The 18,993-nt window shown below is 45.4% G+C and overlaps 1 protein-coding gene across 6 annotated transcripts in view; it reads left to right on the top strand.

Annotated features, from left to right (window-relative positions):
* Positions 1–18,993, top strand: part of raph1b (Ras association (RalGDS/AF-6) and pleckstrin homology domains 1b) — a 54,426-nt gene that overhangs the window by 15,600 nt on the left and 19,833 nt on the right. For 4 of the 6 annotated variants that reach the window (XM_033615447.2, XM_033615448.2, XM_078165657.1 and 1 more), the window contains exons 2-5: positions 2,352–2,437; positions 17,676–17,795; positions 18,166–18,271; positions 18,401–18,586. In XM_033615447.2, coding sequence (XP_033471338.2) covers positions 17,676–17,795; positions 18,166–18,271; positions 18,401–18,586 — 412 coding nt within the window. In that variant the 5' untranslated portion in view covers positions 2,352–2,437. The remainder of the gene's footprint in view (positions 1–2,351; positions 2,438–17,675; positions 17,796–18,165; positions 18,272–18,400; positions 18,587–18,993) is intronic. The other 2 variants (XM_078165656.1, XM_033615446.2) reach the window with 1 other exon arrangement.

The raw sequence follows: 18,993 nt of genomic DNA, 5'->3' as shown, positions 1-18,993 counted from the left end.
CCTACAGAAAGTTATGTTTGGTCAATGAAAACAGAAAATGTATGTCATCCCATTCAAACCAAGCAAGGAAGACTTGCATGCTACGTCACAACATTAGCCTGCAATTCTCTCCTCTGTTACGAACATTACACACCTTTTTTTTTACAACTACCTCCACGACGCAGCCCCAAGCCTCATTCTTTTTATTTTGGTCTCTGTAACCGAACAGCGACACATTATAAAGGACTGAGTGAGCACGAACACAAGTAATCAACTTCTCAATATCCATTGTTGGAACAAGTGTGCTGTAGGAACAAAAGTTACATGGCTTATTCTCTGGGACCCGCTTCATCAAAGCACGCCAGCATTCCGATTGGTTGTCGCTGAACCGCTCCAGAGCTCATTACCATAAGGTTAAACAAGTTTTAACTCCCCTCCGAACCGCTCCGGCCATTTTGGAAGCTCTGTACGCTGTTGGTTTGAACGTACAGTTAAGCTCACATTAGGTTATGTCTTGTTTATTTTCTGACTGAAGTGTTTGTTGCATATAATGTCTCCAAGGACTGTTGGACATTTGAAAATCCAACAATAGTTTCTCTTTTTACAGTTTCTGGCTGTGATAAATGGTGTAATTTTTTTTAAAGTCTGTGGTAAAATCAATACAACAAAATAAAAAATACAACCATTTAAAGATGCATACCCTTCCCCTAAGTCAAAATATTATTTTTGCACCACCCCCTCCCTAACACTAGCATGAAAGGATGGGCCAGAAAATCAGGAATAGTCAGAGCATTTCCACTTTGTAGACAAGTATGAGCATGATAATTAGCATAGACATAGTTGTTTTCTAACTTTCTAAAAAGGCACCATCTCACATGTCCTCTGGTCCCATCTGACCCCGCTCTCCCCTACTGTGTTTTTGGTGATACGCGAATATATTTAAGTGGTTTGACGACTTAACAGCCTTTTGACGCTGCATACTTTTGCCATTTTGATGACACAGTTAAGTTTGGACACTAACACTAACATGTTTGTAATGTCTTGAATTTAAGACTTTTTAAAGTGATTATTTTTGCTCCATGTTTGTACACCCAACCCTAACTTTCTGATCACAAGCTGGTCATGTTTGTCTGTCCATGCACCGCAGGCCTGCCTTTGTCTCCAGCATGGGAGCAGCTGCCTGCCGGCCCCTGTGCTGTTGTGACTGGAACAACTGTGTTCCCTGCAGCTGCACAGACCCATGTGTCACTGCCACACCTGTCCAATGGCCTTGTGTTGACTGAGTGATATCACACGGTAACTGTGTGCAAATTACACCAGAGAGAGAGACGGAGGGGGGCGGGGGCGGCTGTAATCTGAGTCGGCGATTGTGTGTTTTTGACACACACACACACGCATGTATGGATGACGTGCACAGGAGAGCACACAAAGTCTTCCTGACGCTCTCTGCCTGTTACAAGGAGTCTGTTTGCTGTGAAAACACGCTCATACGCACACACTCTGGGCCACATGCTGCGGCTGAACAACAGTTGGTGTGTAGAAAAACGGCAGAACAGCTGAAGCCAGCGGGAATAGCTTCCTAGTAGGCAGCCACAACATCAGCTGCCGGCCTCTCGTACACACACACACACACACACACACACACATAGCACTGAGACAGCTCAGCATGTTGCAACCAACAACCAACAGGCTGTGTGACATGTCAGAATTATATTCTATGACCAGACTATGATTCAGCATCTAGATTATTTTAGATAAAATCAGGTTAGGCTGATATGAGTCAGCAATGATGTTGATGAGTCGTTGAAACGTTTGACGCCGGTCAGCGTTGTTGCGACCTGGTGGAGTCTGATGAATCACAGCCAACACACAAGTAAGAGTTTTGACAAGGTTCCTACTCTGACTCACGCTGTGAAATTATCAGCCTGTCGTGGTTGCCATGCTCATTACACCGGCTGCGCGTGTGGGTCTGAGAGGCTTTGTCGCAAGTCAAACGGAGACGGCCTCTGCAGCTCCAGTGTCACATTGTTAATCTCACAGTAATGATGAAGACGCTCTGTAATGAAGGGAGAACTGTGCTTGATTGCTTTCAGAGCTTTGCGATAAGTGTCTCTCTGGCTGTGCGTGTCATTTTTGTCTGCGCTTAGTTAAGTCTCTCGCTCAAGCACCCTCCTTAGTTAATCCCCCACATTCTTGTGACAGTGAAATCGGCCCGCCTTCCTCTCGCTGCCGGCTGCCAGCTCTCTGAATTCCCCTGCAGTGCAGTGAGAATAAACACAGTTGATGTATAAGTTTGGAATTTCGCCGACTAATGGCCAACGACACAGAAATAGACACTTAATCTGATAGATTTGTTCTTCCTTCTTTTCCAGAGGATAAAAGCCCCGTTGCAGAGTGGAGTGGAGTAGTTTCGTCTGACCTTTAACCTCAGTAGGAAGGAGAGAAAGCCACTTCAGAGGTAAGAGTTCCTGTAAACCGGAGTGACTAAATGGTGCCATTGCTTCTCTCTGCGGGTAATAAACTCTCAGCAGAAGCAAAAGTAAAAGTGGTATTGACACTGCTGCCAGTAAGCTTTGCAAAACTCATGCTCCCTTGCACAAATGCCACAGAGACTGTTATTTTGACAAGTTGCTGCTGTTGCAAACTGCCAGGGAAGTTATATTTAAGGTGGTCTCAGATGCTGGTTTTACTGCAGTGCTTCTGACACGCATGTCTGAGGCATCCTGCGCCCAAACCAGCTATCATCTGTCATCTCAGCGCTTAACATTTCTCAGGGAATGGAATCCCCAGTTGACAGTGTGGGTCCATGTGGTTGTTGTTTGTTATACAGGAGGTAAATCCAGAGCTGATGGAGTGCAGAGGCTTCGCCCCCTCCCCAAAAAAAGCCTCCGTCAGAGGGCCTTGTAAATCAAAGCCAAATGAAAGAGGAGTCGAGCCTCTGAGGAGCTCGTCAGGGGAGAGTCTTCCTCGCCGAAGGAGATAATTCCTGACTAAAGTAGAACCATGTGAGGGCGAGCTGGGCTGTGGTCTGCAGCAAAGAGCTGCTCCGTACTTACAGTGGGCCTTTATTCTCTCACTATCACAGATCTGCGCTCAATTTGCAGCTCCGAGTCTCAGTGTTTCCACTTGTATTTACACAAGGGATGGTGATCAAGTCAGATTCGATTTTCTGGAGTGCCATTTTGGCTCGGCTTGTATAGAAAATGCACACATGACACATCAGCACCTAGATTTCTGTCCTGTTGCGTGTTTTGCCTTTTGCCAATAACCTCCGTCACCGTCAGGTTTAATGAGAACAGTTTATCCTCAACTTGTGAATGAGAAAATGGAAAAAGTGTATTGTAATGTCGGCTTGTCGACTTAGCGTACGATATATGGACATGACCTCGATTGTTTTGCTGACCTTGATGTTGCTCATTGTGCCCGAGTCCAAAGAAGAATGACAGAACATTTCAAAGACACGACGTAGCTTACCGGTAGCCTGCAGCTGCACTTCTGAAATGGAAGAGGTACGGTCCGGATAGTCTTTAGCTTGCTAACCTCTAGCAACAACCCAAAAAGTCTGTCGTTCATAGGTCTGCCCTCCAACAACTTCATCCTCTAATCTTGGCTGGATTATGGAAGTAACTGAGGTGTTCTTGGAGCTTCGCTAAACTTGTAATGATTAACAAGAGGCTTTCATGGCCACATTTTGTATTAAGTCTCAAACGTAGTAATTTTGGGCGACTCATGCAAAGGTACTATAATTTAATATATACTTTCTTGTATAGCTGAACAGGTGTTAGTTACTTCTTTACAGGGTTCCCACGGTCATGCAAAACCTGGAAAAGTCATGCAATTTCACAAGCCCTTTTTAGATAGGAGTTGTGCAAATGTGCAGGAAAGCCCAATCAGTCTTCTTTCAGCATTGGCAGTATAAAAACAAAATTGGGGAGTGCAGCAAAATGCCGCCTACCTACTTTTGTTCATACAGAATGCGCCTTTTTCGGGGCAATGGGGGGCGTGAGCAAGTAACAAAATGTGTAGCTCAGTGCGTGACGTAAACAGTGACGTAGGAGGGAAGCAGCGGCTGGTCAGTCCTTCGGCGATTCTCTCATAAGTCGGCCCGTTCTTCACCGTCCCCATCATCTGACGGTTAATGGCCTCTTCGTTTGCGAGGGCAAGGAGGGCGCGCAATTCCTTGTCTCCCCAGTTGCTCATCTTTATAGTGTCTGTCAGGTTTGTGTTTCCCTCTTGCTACTAGCTGCTCGCTAATTCCTGCTATCAGCTGTTTCCTGTTTATCCACCGCCAGTGGGTCGCATGTGCGGCGTCATCAACAGCTCCTCCCACAAGTCTTCAACAGCCCCTCCTGTTGCGGAAGGCCACCTCGGTCTTTTTAAACTAAAAGGGTTCCACCAATATGTCTACCCTATGAGGCGGAAAATTGGGCACCTCGGATCAACTCGCCAGTCCGGCTCTGTGTGTCTAAACGCTCGCAGCTTGCCGGCAAAACAGCCCAACATTCGCGGAAAATCTGGCAGTGTAAGTTTCTGTAAAAATTACAGAAAGTTTTGGAGAAGTCGGGGAATTTTGCTGTGTGTAATCTTGCATGCATAACATTTATTTTCCGTCGCTAATAACGTAACATTAGCTCTAATATGCATCAGTGTGTGACAACGTCTTATTTATCTTCAAGTACATTTCTTTATTTTCTCCCTGAGCTCCATCTTTCCCTTCATCTATGCTGGCTAGCTGAAGTCATGTTTGAAAAAAACGCCAGGCAAGTTTCTTTGAAAAGTCAAAGAAAAGTTTTGAAATTTTGTCTATGAAAATTTGTGGGAACCTTGTCTTTAAATATATGTGCAATTTACAGGGATAATGTGTCATCCATTAAAAGTAGTTATCATAACAGCTGTAGAGAGTCATGGCCTGGGGCAGAACAACAGAGCATCAGCAGCCTTTTTAAAACGAAGCAGAACAACTCAACAAATAAAACAGCTTACTGGGTGCTTCTTTTCCACAAGATCTAGTTTGTTGTTATTTTGGGAAACAAGCCAGTCCAAATGTCCCAGAGACAGTCTGGTTGCAGTGGTGCTGTCCACACACAGTTGGACCTAAAAGTCCAGTGCCAGCATGATTTAGCAATGCTCCAAAGAGCCTCTTGTGAGGTCACAGAATGCTCGGCTTTCTCAGTCTCCAAATGCCCATTTAAATGCTCAATGGGGTTGAGGTCAGGTGAGTGTGAAGGAAGGTCCAAGACACTCAGGACTCGATTATCTTTGGTCTTCAGGGTAAATGGACTTGCATAGTGCCTTTCTCGTCTTCTGACCACTCGAAGCACTTTAATACTGCATGCCACTTTCAAGAGCAATTAGGGTTCAGTATCTTGCTCGAGCATACTTCGACATGCGGGCAGGAGGACGGGATGATCCAGCCGGCAATTTTCAGATTAGTGGATGACCCTTTCTTCCTCCTGATTTGACACAAAGCCCCTCTTTCCTGGGAATAACAATTTGACTTCCAACACTTTTCATCCTGATGTGTGGTGTCAGACTTTCGGACCCCACTGTAGGTCGCATGTACTTCACTTCTAGTACTTGCACCTTTTCCTAATTCATACCTTGACAGACTTTTCCAATTCTGATGGGAAACGCACTGTTCATGTTATAAAAGTTATAGACTTTGTCTTGTCTTGTGGGAAATGCACGTCAGGACACAGTGTTTAAAATATCCAGAAGACACCAGTGAGGTGGAATGAGAACGGACAAAGCCCCAGACACACACTGTCTTATTTCCACCTCGGAAAACAAACCTGTGATGTGTAAAAATGCCCCGACAGTGAGGACGTGGAAGGAAGCTGGGTTTTAAACTTGGCACCCCAGTGGTGATGGAGCCCGAGGCTGCGAGGAGGAAGCCCGCTCGCCGGGACTGAAACTGTTCCAGGAAGTCGGGATGCTTAAATGTGTCAGGAGAGGTTTATAGCCGAGTGTTGGTTTGTCAGTGTCATGTGGGCTTGTCATGCAGAGACGCTTACTAACTTTGACACTCAGCTGTCATTATTCGACAAGTGCATGCAGGGTCATGGTTGATATGTCATTGTTCTGTGACATTGTTGCCATGGCGATTGTTTCATGTCTGCACCAGGCGTCCTTGAAAATGGTTTCAGCCACGAAGATGTTTGAAAGAAGGGCTACACTGGCATGGCAGGAATGTTGGCGGTGGTGCTGCAGGAAACAGACTGGCACACACACACTTGGACAGTTTCATCATCAGCCAATCAGTGGCCAGCTGCAGCAGTACCGGGGCGAAGGGGGGAGATGGGAAACGTAGTAAGCTAACAGAGGAAGACATTCCCAGCTGCTGGCGGCATGTGTGTTTCTCTTTGCCTGTAGGTGCAGCACATTGCACACGGCTGGCTTGCTGCAGTATGAATGAAGTGCTTGCACGGGTTATCCATGCGTGTGTGTGTGTGTGTGTGTGTGTGTGTGTGTGTGTGTGCGTTTGGGCATGTGTTGCTCGTGCAGTATGTCATACCTACTGTGCTTTGTATTCCCTAACAGGTGGTAAGCTGTTCCACTAGACTGAGCAACTAAAGGGTGATGAAAAATTCTATCTGTTTGCCCCCTAATGGTTTTAAAAGTCTTAAAGGCTACTTCCTGTTTTACTTTATCCAGGCTCCTACATACAGCCACAGCCCATTTATCTAAATCAGTTACAGCAGCTTCTTAGTGTCGTACCTCGACACATTTCCACCTGACAACGCACAAAATAAGCGTCTGCATTACGAAGCAACAAACTTCAAACTTCAGTCGAGGATTTACTTCACAGCACTGCAGCTCTTTTATCTGTATGCGTGTGCAGAGTGCTGGGTTTCATCTTTTATAAGCAGTGCCCTGTTTTTAATGTCTGGTTAGCTCTCAGCAGTCGGCCTCTGTTGTCTGCTGCTGCAGTGCTGCATCATGTTTAAGACTGTGTGTGTGTGTGAGAGAGCGAGCCCACTGCAGCAGACCACCTGAGCCCCTGTATGTGTGTATACTTTGGTGTGTGTGGATGTAACCCAATCTCCCGAGGGCAGGGACAAGACTATTGATTTCACATTTGGACTGCTGCCCTGCAGGGAAGCTGACACATCCTCGGTGTGTTCGTGCGCGAGGGAGAGAGGGAGAGAGTGAGAGAGCGACACGCGAATTAGACAACATTTGTGTGCTTGATTTGTAGCCTGCATTTCTATTGAAGTCAGCCATTTTACCCAGCACACATTCTTTTTTTCCTCGTCTTCCCATGACATGAAATATTGGGGAATTATGGAGATGCATTCAGACATCAGCTGAGAGCTCCGCAGCTCCGTGACCAAGCAGATGGACGGCCTACAGGCAGGGATGTGGAAACATCACAATATGTCGGTTATTACCGAGGATCTAGGCCAAGCTCGCACTGTGATGGCTGCATGTCTATCAACGTGGAGATGTGCATGTGTGTGTTGCCGTGGCAACGGCCGCTCGAATTGATGCAGCTAAAGTTTGGCTCGCTCTGATATTGGTGAGCTGTTGAGTCCTCACACCTACCGCCCACCAGTGTGACCATGCATTTCCGCACTCTCTCTCTCCCCCGACTCGACTCCCTCTCCATCTGTCCACCTCTGACACCCCCATCTTTCCCCCCTTTCCGTCCCCTCCATCCCTTTCTCTGCCCCTCCTTCCTAATTGGCTGTATAAGCCGGAGCGTCTCGTATGTGTTTGTGGATCCATATGTGTGTGTCTCTGCTTGCAGGCTGTTGGTCGTGCTTGACTAATGACACTGGAGCCGTTGTTTTGTCCATCAGGGCCTCCCCTTTATTCACCACCTTATAGCTGGCTCCCTTCCTCCATTATTGTACCTATTCATCATGCCCTCCATCACTCCCCCCGGCCTCCTCAGGGCTCATCTCATCTCTGTTTCCCTATCCGTCTCTCCTTAATACCCAGTCTCCTCTTTTATGTGGCAAGTTTTGTTCGTGCTTTATTTTGTAATTCTGAGGGACAGAATTGTCTCATTGGTTCACGTTAGCATTAAAGCTACCTTACTATGGGAACAGGAGGTGGGCGATATTACTGTATACCCACCTATCAGCCAAAAAGCCATTGGAATATATAGGAGAGTATACCAACTTCCTCCTCAGTAGTTAACCCACCTCCTCATCTACCACCACACCACTGCTACTAACCATAGAACATATAAAAGTAATGGACAACGTTGGTTTGTTGGCTCCTGTTTTGAAGACTCTATTTGGCATTTGTCGCCAGAAGTGACCAAATTTGGATGACAGGGTGGAGCGTTGTAGGAGTGACGGGTAGATCTGACTCGTACAGTGGTGATGCCCAGGCCCCCAGGAAGTGTGCCGGACTTTGAAGCTAATTTTCGTCGTGGCTAAACAGTGATACTGCAGTGTCCGGGGTTGGTCACAACTTTTTCCCGTAGACTTAGGTTGGGAAAGAAATATCTGTAAATCAATAGATACATTTTTTTGAGCATCACAACCGTCGTGGAAGATATAATCCATTTGTCTGATAACATTTCATAAGTCTAGAAGAGCCAAAAGATTAAACCATTTTATCCCCATTCAAGTTAGCGGAGCGCTAAACCGGAAGTCGGCTGCTTGGTCATGCCCAGCCGTCAGTCCCTAGTGCACTTGCTCTGTGGGCCCCACAAAGTGAAAGATCCGGGTACTTTCCTACCACAGTAGTTAAGCATTTTTGGCATCATCATGAATGCTATCCCGCCTCCAATGCTGTATCCAGGTTTCTTAATACATCCATGGTGACGCCTTTTAGACACTGTCACTCAGAGGGGCCAGGCCCTTAATTTTGCATTATTTTAAGCCTTAATAAGATTTAAACGGGTGAGTTATATAAAAATTCTCCCCCAGTACGGGAGAATTTAGGTACAGAGACCAAAACCGTTTCTTGTACCAGGCTGTAAACATGTTTATTTCTGCTGTAAAGTTGGGCATTTTGACATGGGGTTGACTTGCTTTTGGAGTCAGCCCCAAGTGGCCATTAGAGGAACTGCAGTATTTGGCACTTTCGCATTGTATTTATTTTCAGTTCTGGAGGTTGCCACCTGCTGCTAACCAAGGAAAGCGAAGTCGTCTTTGTCAAGTTATGGCCTTGTAGATCTTTATCTTTTAAGAGTTATTTTAAATTGTATACACTAAATGTCAATTTTTCCCCAATGGTATCGAAATTTGGTATTAAATACTGATATTTTCAAGGTATTTTATCGACGTTAAACACTAACCTGTACTGATTACAGCAGCATAGAACGACATGGTTGAGGTGCAGTGGTCTGTAGTTGTTATCTTCGTGTCTTTTGCACATATCTGGGAGTGCTGACGAACTTCTTTACAGCAGAGCTGGCAGCAATGTTAGGTTAATTTCGAGGCCATGCTTCTTGCTGCTCTGCGTAGATATTATCAAGGCTCACTCCTGTTTGGTTCATACTTTTATTTTGAAAGAGACACGTTTCTGGTGCAGACAACTTGGACAACAACTTTGTGCTGCCTTTGACAACGTACTTATCACTTAGTCTGGCTGCGAAGAAAATGAAATGTCTACCTTCCCGTAGAAAAGCACATACATTCAAACAATTACATGCCTCTGCCTTTTAGCAGCCACTTTCAAACTCTTCTGTTAATGGTTTCTGAGCAGCTGCTCGGAGAAAGCTTGTGGTTTGGGTGCAGAACCCACCCCTTAAATGCTTGGTGGTATGTTTTCCTCCTGCGCTAGAGTTTGAAATGTCACATTTTGATGTTTGTTCCTCAGAATTATAGAGCCAACATTGGTTTTTAGCTGTGGCATTCAGTGCATATCCCAGGAGAAATCCATTAGAGAGGACACAGAGAAAACAGCCAGAATGTCTCACCCTTGTTTCATGAACTTTTAAGAGGAAAGTTAAAGGGGAGAAGAGTGCAACCAAGTGGTGAAGTACAATACTCATTATGGATATCTCCTAGAATTCTCTAAACATAAGCCATTGATGGTATGTAGAGTTTATGTGGGTAGATTCCTTGAAATAGGTGTTTCTTCCAAACTGTCTTGTCACAGGTTTGCTTTTTTAAGGCTGCATCCACCCTACATTTCTCACTCACCCCAGATGCACACACACAGATTGTTATGTCATTTTTAGCGTCAGACATCAGTGACCACTATAGGTCAGTTGACGAGCCAGCCACACCCAGTTTGACTTTGGATAGGAGCCGAAGAGCCGCTCCCTTGTTCAAAGAGTTCTTTCATTGGCACTGCCAGCTACAGCCTTTACTTTTCCTATTTCCTCACATTTCCTCTTTCCACTTTTAACCTGCATGACGTCTGTTTGACACAGTGACGTCGGCCTCTAGTCGTCTTTGCGCCTTTCCCGGTGTACTGTCTGTACATGAAGGGAGTCAACCAGGAAAAAAGGGAAGAGGGAGGGAAAATGAGCAAATAACCACAGACTGCGCCTAAAGCATGAGCCTAGAAATAACCGTTATTACATGTTCACACATTTACAGTGAGATAGTATCTGTTTTATGCTTCATAGGTGGGGAAACCAAACATTTGAGAGCAGCAATAAAAGCTTCATTCAGATGCTTTCTGTTTGCTGTCTTGCCACAGACAAGATCACTAGACACGCTCTTGAGTGTGTATGGCTTTTAAATGGTTTCACTATGACACAGGACATCATTACGATATCCTGACACTTGGCATTTCGGCGTGTGTTTTATGGTTTGAATTTATAGGCCATGCAGGCTATGATGACAATCAGACACATGTATGTGTAAGAGGTGATTCATAGTCTGTCAGGCCAGAGGCACCGTTTGCACCAGATGACGGGCTGACATGAGGAAGAGAGATAAGGGAGGAGGCTCTGGAGGAGAGATGAGGCGAAATGTCTTTATGTATGTGAGAGTGCAGCAGATGGCGAGCTGAGTGTTGGTCGTATATCTGTCACATATGGAAACATCTGTGTCATCATACTTTTGTCCATACATTTATTTATGTTCAGGGTTCCCATCATGGAATTCCTGCTGCTGGCCGTTATTACCTTAGACTTTACAAAAGTGAAGTGAGAACATCTTATTCACCCCCTGCAGTATAGCTCATAGACCCGCCTCAATCTAAAAACTCTAACTCCCAAAGACGTTTTTGTCATTTAAGGTAGTTCTTAAGGCCCTGACACACCAAGCCAATGGTTGGCCGTCGGTCAAAGTCGGGCCGTCGGTGAGCGTCTGTCGCCCGAGTTTTTGCGGTGTGTCCCGCACTGTCGGCACTTATATGTCGGCGGCTTTTTGGCCGATTGAGCATGTTGAATCGGCGGCGGAGCTAATCGGTGAGAGAGATCACTCTGATTGGCTGTTCAGATTTTATTTCCTCGCCCCTGTAGCAAGTGAATCTGCCTGTAGTGAAACCGTGGTTAACAGGTGCTTCCTCCTCAGGCTCCACTTCACTCAGCTGCCCACAGACCTGCTGCTTCTTCACACTTTAACCTGAATAACAAACCGGAACTAGCTGGGAGCGGCTAGTGGAGCGTTAGCCGCAGCATGACTGGAGGGAAGCACAGCCAGTTAGCCTCCGCTAGCTTCCCAGCTAGCCCTGGCTCTCCGTTTGGATCCAACCGGAGCACCGAGCCCTGGTTTGTTATTCAGGTTAAAGTGGGAAGAAGCAGCGGGTTTGTCGGGCAGCTGAGTGAAGTGGAGCCTGCGGAGGAAACACCGGGACCGTCTGGATGTAATAGTCCGTGGAGGTGCTGCGGTGCTCGGCTGCGCAGATAGGAAACCCCTCGGCTGACAGGATGTACCACTCTCTCACTCTGCTCTCTCTCACGCAGGCGCAGAACGTACGTGCTACTAGGCTGTCAGTTGTAGTCTTTGTAGTGTGTTCAAATGCAACTTACACAGGGCGACGTAGACGACGCAACAGTTTCCTTTCGTTGTCGCTAATTCTTTGATGTCAGTTTGGTGTGTCAGCACCTTTACAACGGCTGTTCGGTCAACTGTTCGTCTTTCTGATACGTTTGGTTTTAATCAGATATTTGATGCTAACAAAGGGAGTGTGGTGTCATTATTGGGATCTGTGTGAACCAATAGGTGTGTTAGCAATCAATGACACTGCTTGTAATTTGTCAGACGGGTGTATGGGTGGGAACTCTGAATCCAGGGTTGACTTTTACTTTCACTTTCACTGGCGAGCGTGTTTGCAACCAGTAACCAACAATCCTGCGCAGTTTAGCTTTAAGGTATCGCATATGCAAAGGTTCAGGAAGGTCTGAATTATCAAACATGTCTATGAAAGCAAGACAAAATGCTAATCGACAAGTCAAACGTAGAATTGCATTACCATTTACAGGATCATCAGGTTTTTTTTATCCCCCCAAAAGGGGCATGGTCTTTAAGTTTTGCAAAGTACCTGTAGGTGCCGATCTGGTCTATTGGCATATGCAGCTAATGTATGGCTGTATTGCTATAGGCCTACTCATTTTAAAATGCTTAAATCAAGTCATGGAAATCAGGTAAAATACTATGGAAAAGTTTTGAAAGTGAATTGGTAAAAATGTGTGGAGACTCTTTATTTTATGTCAAGGGTAAGATCACCAGATTGTTATAGAAACACAATACAGAAAAGTGTTAATTTACATGTAGTGTCTATTTAGTTGAAATGGTTTTCAAATTAGTTGCAGTTTTGGGAACAACTGGGCTTACTATGGCAGGATTGTTCCGAGGAAGTTAGTCACCATATGAAAATGTGTGCTTATATTTACATACCTCACAACACAACAGTACTGAGACACACAGCAGCTTTGCTATTTAAAGTTATTCTGTAGGTAGGGTGTGCGTGCTGGTTTCTCACCGGGAGTATGACATTGAAAATGGCCCTGAAAACATGAACTCACTGTTACTCATACATTACCTCCCCTGAGTCGATCAGCAGCGTTTGATGTATGGGTGTTGTAGCCAGGCTGCGTCTGGAGCTATTCCTAGCCATGGGTATGCTAAATGTTTTACTTGTTCTCTCTGTTTGAGCTTTGTCTGCATCTTGCCCCCGGAGACTCTCGTCAGTGTGAGTGTTTGTGTCCCACTGAACTCTCAAGAATTCCCGCTCTATGTTTGCAGCCAAACACCACGGCCCTGTGCTCTCGCCTCATAAGAGTTCACCGAGTTTCTATAACTGCCCTGCTGTTCTGTAACTCCATGCCCAGTCCTTTGCAGACCCTTTCTTCTAAGTTTTGACTACTTTAGTGGGATTTTATGACGTGTTGAGAATATTTTTAGAAGAGAGGTGTCAGACGTTTGCTTAAAGTTATTTCTGTACAGATAATTTGAGAGGAAATAGCTGCGAGGAGTAGGTGGCTTTGGAAGTTTGTGTGTAATTCTGTGTTGTTCCAAGAGAGCCAAACGGCTGATGCTCGGTTTCATTAACCGCCACAGTTGCAACATTACAACGCTAACACACGCTCCCAATGTTGAGTATTCAGTCCAAATATAGTCCATATAGAAGTGCTTGATGGAAACATCCACTCAGTCGTCACTGCAGCAAGAGTATCTGGCCACAATAGTGTTTACACGGCTAAGGTCATGTTCCACATCCCAGCCCGACTATTTCCTGTGTGACTGAAATATGAAAGGATTTTAATTGTAACTCAAATGTTAGCAGCAATTCATCATTTGAATGTCAGCTGTGAACAGAGCAGGTGGTGCCGAGACAGGCTTTGGCATTATACAGTGGGAGGGACCGGTTTTTCCTTTCTCTTGTATTTTGAGATTATATGGATTTAATCAGCAGTTTGTTTATTTTTACGGAAGGTAATTAAATTCAGTCCAATAAACAGGATTTGAACATTTAGATGAACAATATTGAGAAGCACATGATATGAATTTGGGGCGTTTCCAAGCCTTAGTGACTGCTTTTAGCCCTTGACTAGGCTAAATGCCTGGTACACAGGAAGATACTTTCAATAAACAGAGGGTAGCATGAGCAGGAATGGCCAACAAAGCTCGAGAGAGACAAAGCAAAAAGCACCATCTACTTAACCTAAACTAGTGGACACATGTAAAGCCTCATTTCCACCAAACACTTTGAGCATAGCATCCTTAGAACTGTACTCATCCTGTACGAACATGTACCTAAACCATAGATCCATCTGGCGTTTCTCCAGCAGACGGCGTTCCTAACGTAGGCCTGGATGTTACCAGATCATCATAACAGCGTCACTCTTCACCAACCAGTGTTAAGAATTTTAGTCTTACTCTGAGTCTTAAGACAAAATGCTTTTTCATTTTAGTCATATTTTAGTCATTTTTATACTTCATAGTTTTAGTCTGGTTGTAGTCAACAAAAATTCAAAACATTTTTAGTTAACGAAAACTGACAAAAATTCAAAACGTTTGGTCAACGAAAATTCCAAACATTCTAGTCAACAAGAATTTCAAAACTTTTTAGTATATGAAAATTCAAAACATTAAAGTCAAGGAAAATACAAAACATTGTAGTTGACAAAAATTCAAAACATTTTAGTCAATGAAAATTCAAAACATTTTAGTTGACAAATTCAAAATGTTTTAGTCTTCGTCTTTAGTTTCTTTGTTAACGCGCACTTATTCTCAAATCCCAAAATGTACAAAGTTCTTACATTTAAAAAAAAAAAAAAAAATGAACAGCAGAGGAAATTATTTCCTGTTTACCAGGATTTATGATTTAATAAACTGCTGTCAAAAAAAAAAACAAAATTAAATTTTTTTTAAAAAAAATCTGAGAAAAAAATGTGTGGCATTTGGGTGAATTGATTTTTTCCCCTCCCACTACTTCTACTGTTTTTTAGGGTAGTGGTTTGCACTCCCCCCTCATAGCCACAAAGTCCAGGGGCCCCAACATGACGCCTCTCTGTGGTGCTCCACACTTGCCAGTTTGACACCTACAACCTAATTTGTGTCAGTACTCAGTTCGTTGTTATGGAAAACTATTCTTGACACTGCTTTCCTCTTTGTACAGCGACTCAACATCTCGTCTTTATACCGCTCCTTTTTCCAATCCTCTTGACACTCTTTATATCAACGACTTAGTCTAAAGATAGACATGTACTCCTCCTCCTCCTCCTCCAGCTCTTCATCCTCCTCAGCACCGGATGCTTTGCTGCACTTTCTCTAAGATTTAGAGAGATTCGTTTTCCCAGAACACTTCATCTTCCCTTCCCGTCACTCCTCGTCTCCCTTTACTGGCATCTCAGCATCGGCAGGGACTGCAAATGTTTACATGTCTCCGAAAAAAAGACTGTACAGGGAGACTCCAGTGGGCAGACCTTTGACCTTTGACCTTTCACCCTGAACCGGTCACAGGAGACAGATGAGTGCTGGTCATGCTCAGACAAGAGACTGCGGTGTCGGGAGGGAAAAAGGCCAAGGCTGTTTGGTTTGCGATGATGCCTGCAGGAGTACACACACACAAACACACACACACACACACACATACACACAGAGCTTCCTCCCATCCCTGTGTCTCAGGTCATGCTCCATAAGCTTAAAAGCAGGGCCTCAGGTGGTAATTCACTTAAACCTGCAGCATCGTCTGCCTTTGGGGCCGTGATTCCATTAGAGTGACGGCCACGGAGCTATTTTCAAAATGCTCTTTGTTTTCATGTGTCATTTTTATTCTCTCCGTTTTTTGTGCTGTCACATTGAACATACAGCGTGTGTATGTCAGTGTGTATATCACTATAGTGACGCCCAGCAGGCTAAGCTGTTTAAAGTATCCTACAGTTTGACTCATGTTGTCAGTGAGTATTTACATATGAGCACCTCGGAGAGAATCGGCAAATGCAGCGCAGGCTCATTTGATTTTAGCCGTTTCCTCTTCCTGTCTGCCTCCAGCCAGCCATGATGTCATGCTTAAACACAAGAATACTCAAGTCTTCTCACACTGGGGAATCCCCAAATTGATATGTAGGGCCCCATATAAGGGTAGCCACATAGACAAATGATTCTTCTGTGGCAAACTGTTGTGTACTTTTGTCACGTTCTGCTAAACCGCCGGGTCGTCATAAAGGACGCCAGCCCCTCCCCCCTCTCCAATAAGTGGCACGGATAAACCGAAGGACAGCTGGAGCTTCCTGCCAAGAGACAGGCCATGAGGGAAATTAGGAATCCTGCACATCCTGGCCATTTCCTGCTCAGACTCCCACTCACATGTCCATGAGTGCACGGATGTGATTTCATACACATGCACACTTGTTTACATACTTGGGACTGTCCTTGTTGACGAGATGACAAGTCCATGTGCGTTGTGTGTTTGATATGCATGCCAAAACAGGAAGCTATCCATCATCAACACTGTAATGCACCCACACACTTAGTATTGTATTGTACGTGCAGTGCGCACAGTGTCTTGAAGGAGCAGAACTCGTGTGTTTGTGCTCAGCTGACCGACTTTCAGTAGTGTTGCTATCATGTTGACTTTGCCAAACGCAGCCCGGTTTATTGCCTCTCACCTGCTGACTGTTTTATTACCTGCTTTTATCACCTTCTAACAACAAAGCATGACTTTCTGATTGCTCCCGAGTGCTCTGTGTAACCATAAAGTGTTCGTAACACAAATGCACCCACTCACTTTGAGCCATTTTGCTGGGTCAAGAGAACAGGAGGCGTCGGTTTGGTACAGTCCTCACTCGTGGACGGGAAATGACACCCCCTGGAAACCATCAATGGATTACCCAGGACTATTCCATCTGATTGGACTGTATTGAGAGTCACTGAACGTACCAAGACAGGGGCACTTTCTGAAGCATGCCTCCATGCAGATTAGACATTCTTCTTCAATTTACATTGGCACTCAGAGGTGTTTATTCATTCCTTACGTTGGGTAATATCAGACTGGCTGAACACTTTGACTCCCCAGCTGACCTAGAAATGATACGAGGAGGAGGGAGGGACGTCCGCACACATGGAAGCACTGCTCTTGAGGTCTTATCTGCTCTGCCGGGTCTCTTTGACTTTCATGTTATGATTTAGTGCTTTGTTTACTGATAAGTGTCCTTGTATGTGCTGGAAAGGGTGCTGTTGTCACTTGTTTTACAATACGAGAAGGCAAGCGACAGAGTTATACGCTCGAAGTCGGGGATACTCAGCTTCTCAGAGCCCATCACCTGTTCTGTTGAATTGCAAGATACTGGGCTGCTCGACTCAGGTCCAACAGCTGCATGTTGCAGTGACACCATTTCCCTTTGTGCCCACTAGAGGGAGCGCTGCCTCCACCTTTGACGGAGCACAGCTGGGCCTTCCTTCACTCAAACCAGCCCGTGCATCCCTTTAAAACACCTGCTAGTGTTGCTAAATGTGCGTTGATTGATGCATTCTCAGTGGGCGTAGTGATTCACCGCAGCTTTATAGCTCCCAGTGCACCCAGTGTGTTAATTTAGGCAATACTGGATGGTAGTCTGTTTCCTCCTGCCTCCCATCAGCATCCCTCTCTTTCTGATGCTTAGCTGGGAGTGGAGGCATTGGGTGTGTCAGCACAAACGACACTACAGGGCATTCCAGCGATTAGACTGCACAGGGTGCCTGCTAGGGGTCCACGAGCGGTTGTCATGGTAACAGGCAGTGAGGTTGGCACGGGCTCCTTTTTAGATCATTTCTGCTATGTGGGTGTAATCTGATAGTGTGTGAATGTGACACTTTCTCCTTTCCTTTTCCTCTGTTTCTCCGTGCGTGTAGATGGAGCAGGTGTCAGATGACGAGTTGGACCACGGAGCCGAGGAGGACAGCGATAAGGAGGACCAGGACCTGGACAAGATGTTCGGGGCTTGGCTGGGCGAGCTGGACAAGCTGACACAGGTTAACACACACACACAGAAAGAGAGGGAGAGAAAGAGGGTGGTGGGTTACATGCATTCGGACAGACTCGCACAGGTGGAATAGCCGAGAGAGAAAGGAAGGGGCTGTATCCATAGCAACCTTAACACTGCTAATCCCATCTCCCTACTCTGTATCCTAGCAACTCCCCTCCCACCACCACTTTGTGTTGTGTGTCTGTGCAGGTTGGTGTGTGTGTGAGACGAGTCTAGCAGGCAGACATGATTACTTACATCCTGTGCTTTGACTGTAATGTCAGAATGTGTGTGTGTGGTGTTTTGCATATGTGCACCTCATGATTTGCCTGTGTGTGTGTGTGTGTGTGTGTGTGTGTGTGTGTGTGTGTGTGTAGAGTCTGGATGATGGCAGGCCTCAGAAGACGCTGCAGAAGCCTCCTCTCAGGCAGGAGACAAACATGGCCAACTTCTCCTACCGCTTCTCGATGTATAACATAAACGGTGAGACATCACTCATCTCACACACACCAGCACAGATCCCAAAAAGACATCAGATATATTCAATCATTCCCACCCCTCTCTGCCCTCCCTCTGTCTGTTCCTCCTCTCTTTCATCCTTGCCCCCTGCAGAGGCGTTGAACCAGGGCGACACAGTGGACCTGGATGCCCTGATGGCCGACCTGTGCTCCATCGAGCAAGAGCTCAACACCATCTCCAAACCAAACTCTGCTTCTCGCGGCCAGAACAAAGGCCAGCAGCGAGCCCCTGGAGGGCGGAGTGCCAGCACCAAGCACACTGGAGGGGGAAGCAGCGGAGGTAGTCCTGCTAAATAATGTGCATTTAGGATGCTGCATATGGATGATTACGTACAAAAAATCCTGCAGACCATTTTTTTGCTTAATGTATATATGCTGGAATTAGGCCAAGAATAGTTTCGTTAACAAGAGAACGGCAATGAAAAAGTCTACGAAATTTTATAGGAGCCACCCAACCCGAGTACACAGGATACAGTGATGAGTTAGGGGCTTACATTTGGTAATACATCTCAATTCACCATGGTACACAGACTCCAGAGCATGGAAACACTGGGAGGATACATTCAGATATTACACATCCCCATAATCAGGAACAGTCAAGACACCTCCAAAACACTAGTTGGCGTCGGAGGTTTCTGTGAAGTGCTGTAAAGTTTAGTTGATTCAAAACACACATTAAACACACAT

The sequence above is a fragment of the Epinephelus lanceolatus genome, chromosome 24 (assembly GCF_041903045.1).
Source record: "Epinephelus lanceolatus isolate andai-2023 chromosome 24, ASM4190304v1, whole genome shotgun sequence".
In the NCBI taxonomy this organism is placed as follows: domain Eukaryota; kingdom Metazoa; phylum Chordata; class Actinopteri; order Perciformes; family Serranidae; genus Epinephelus; species Epinephelus lanceolatus.
Note: the sequence above shows the minus strand (reverse complement) of the source record. Positions and strands in the feature narration are given on the sequence as shown.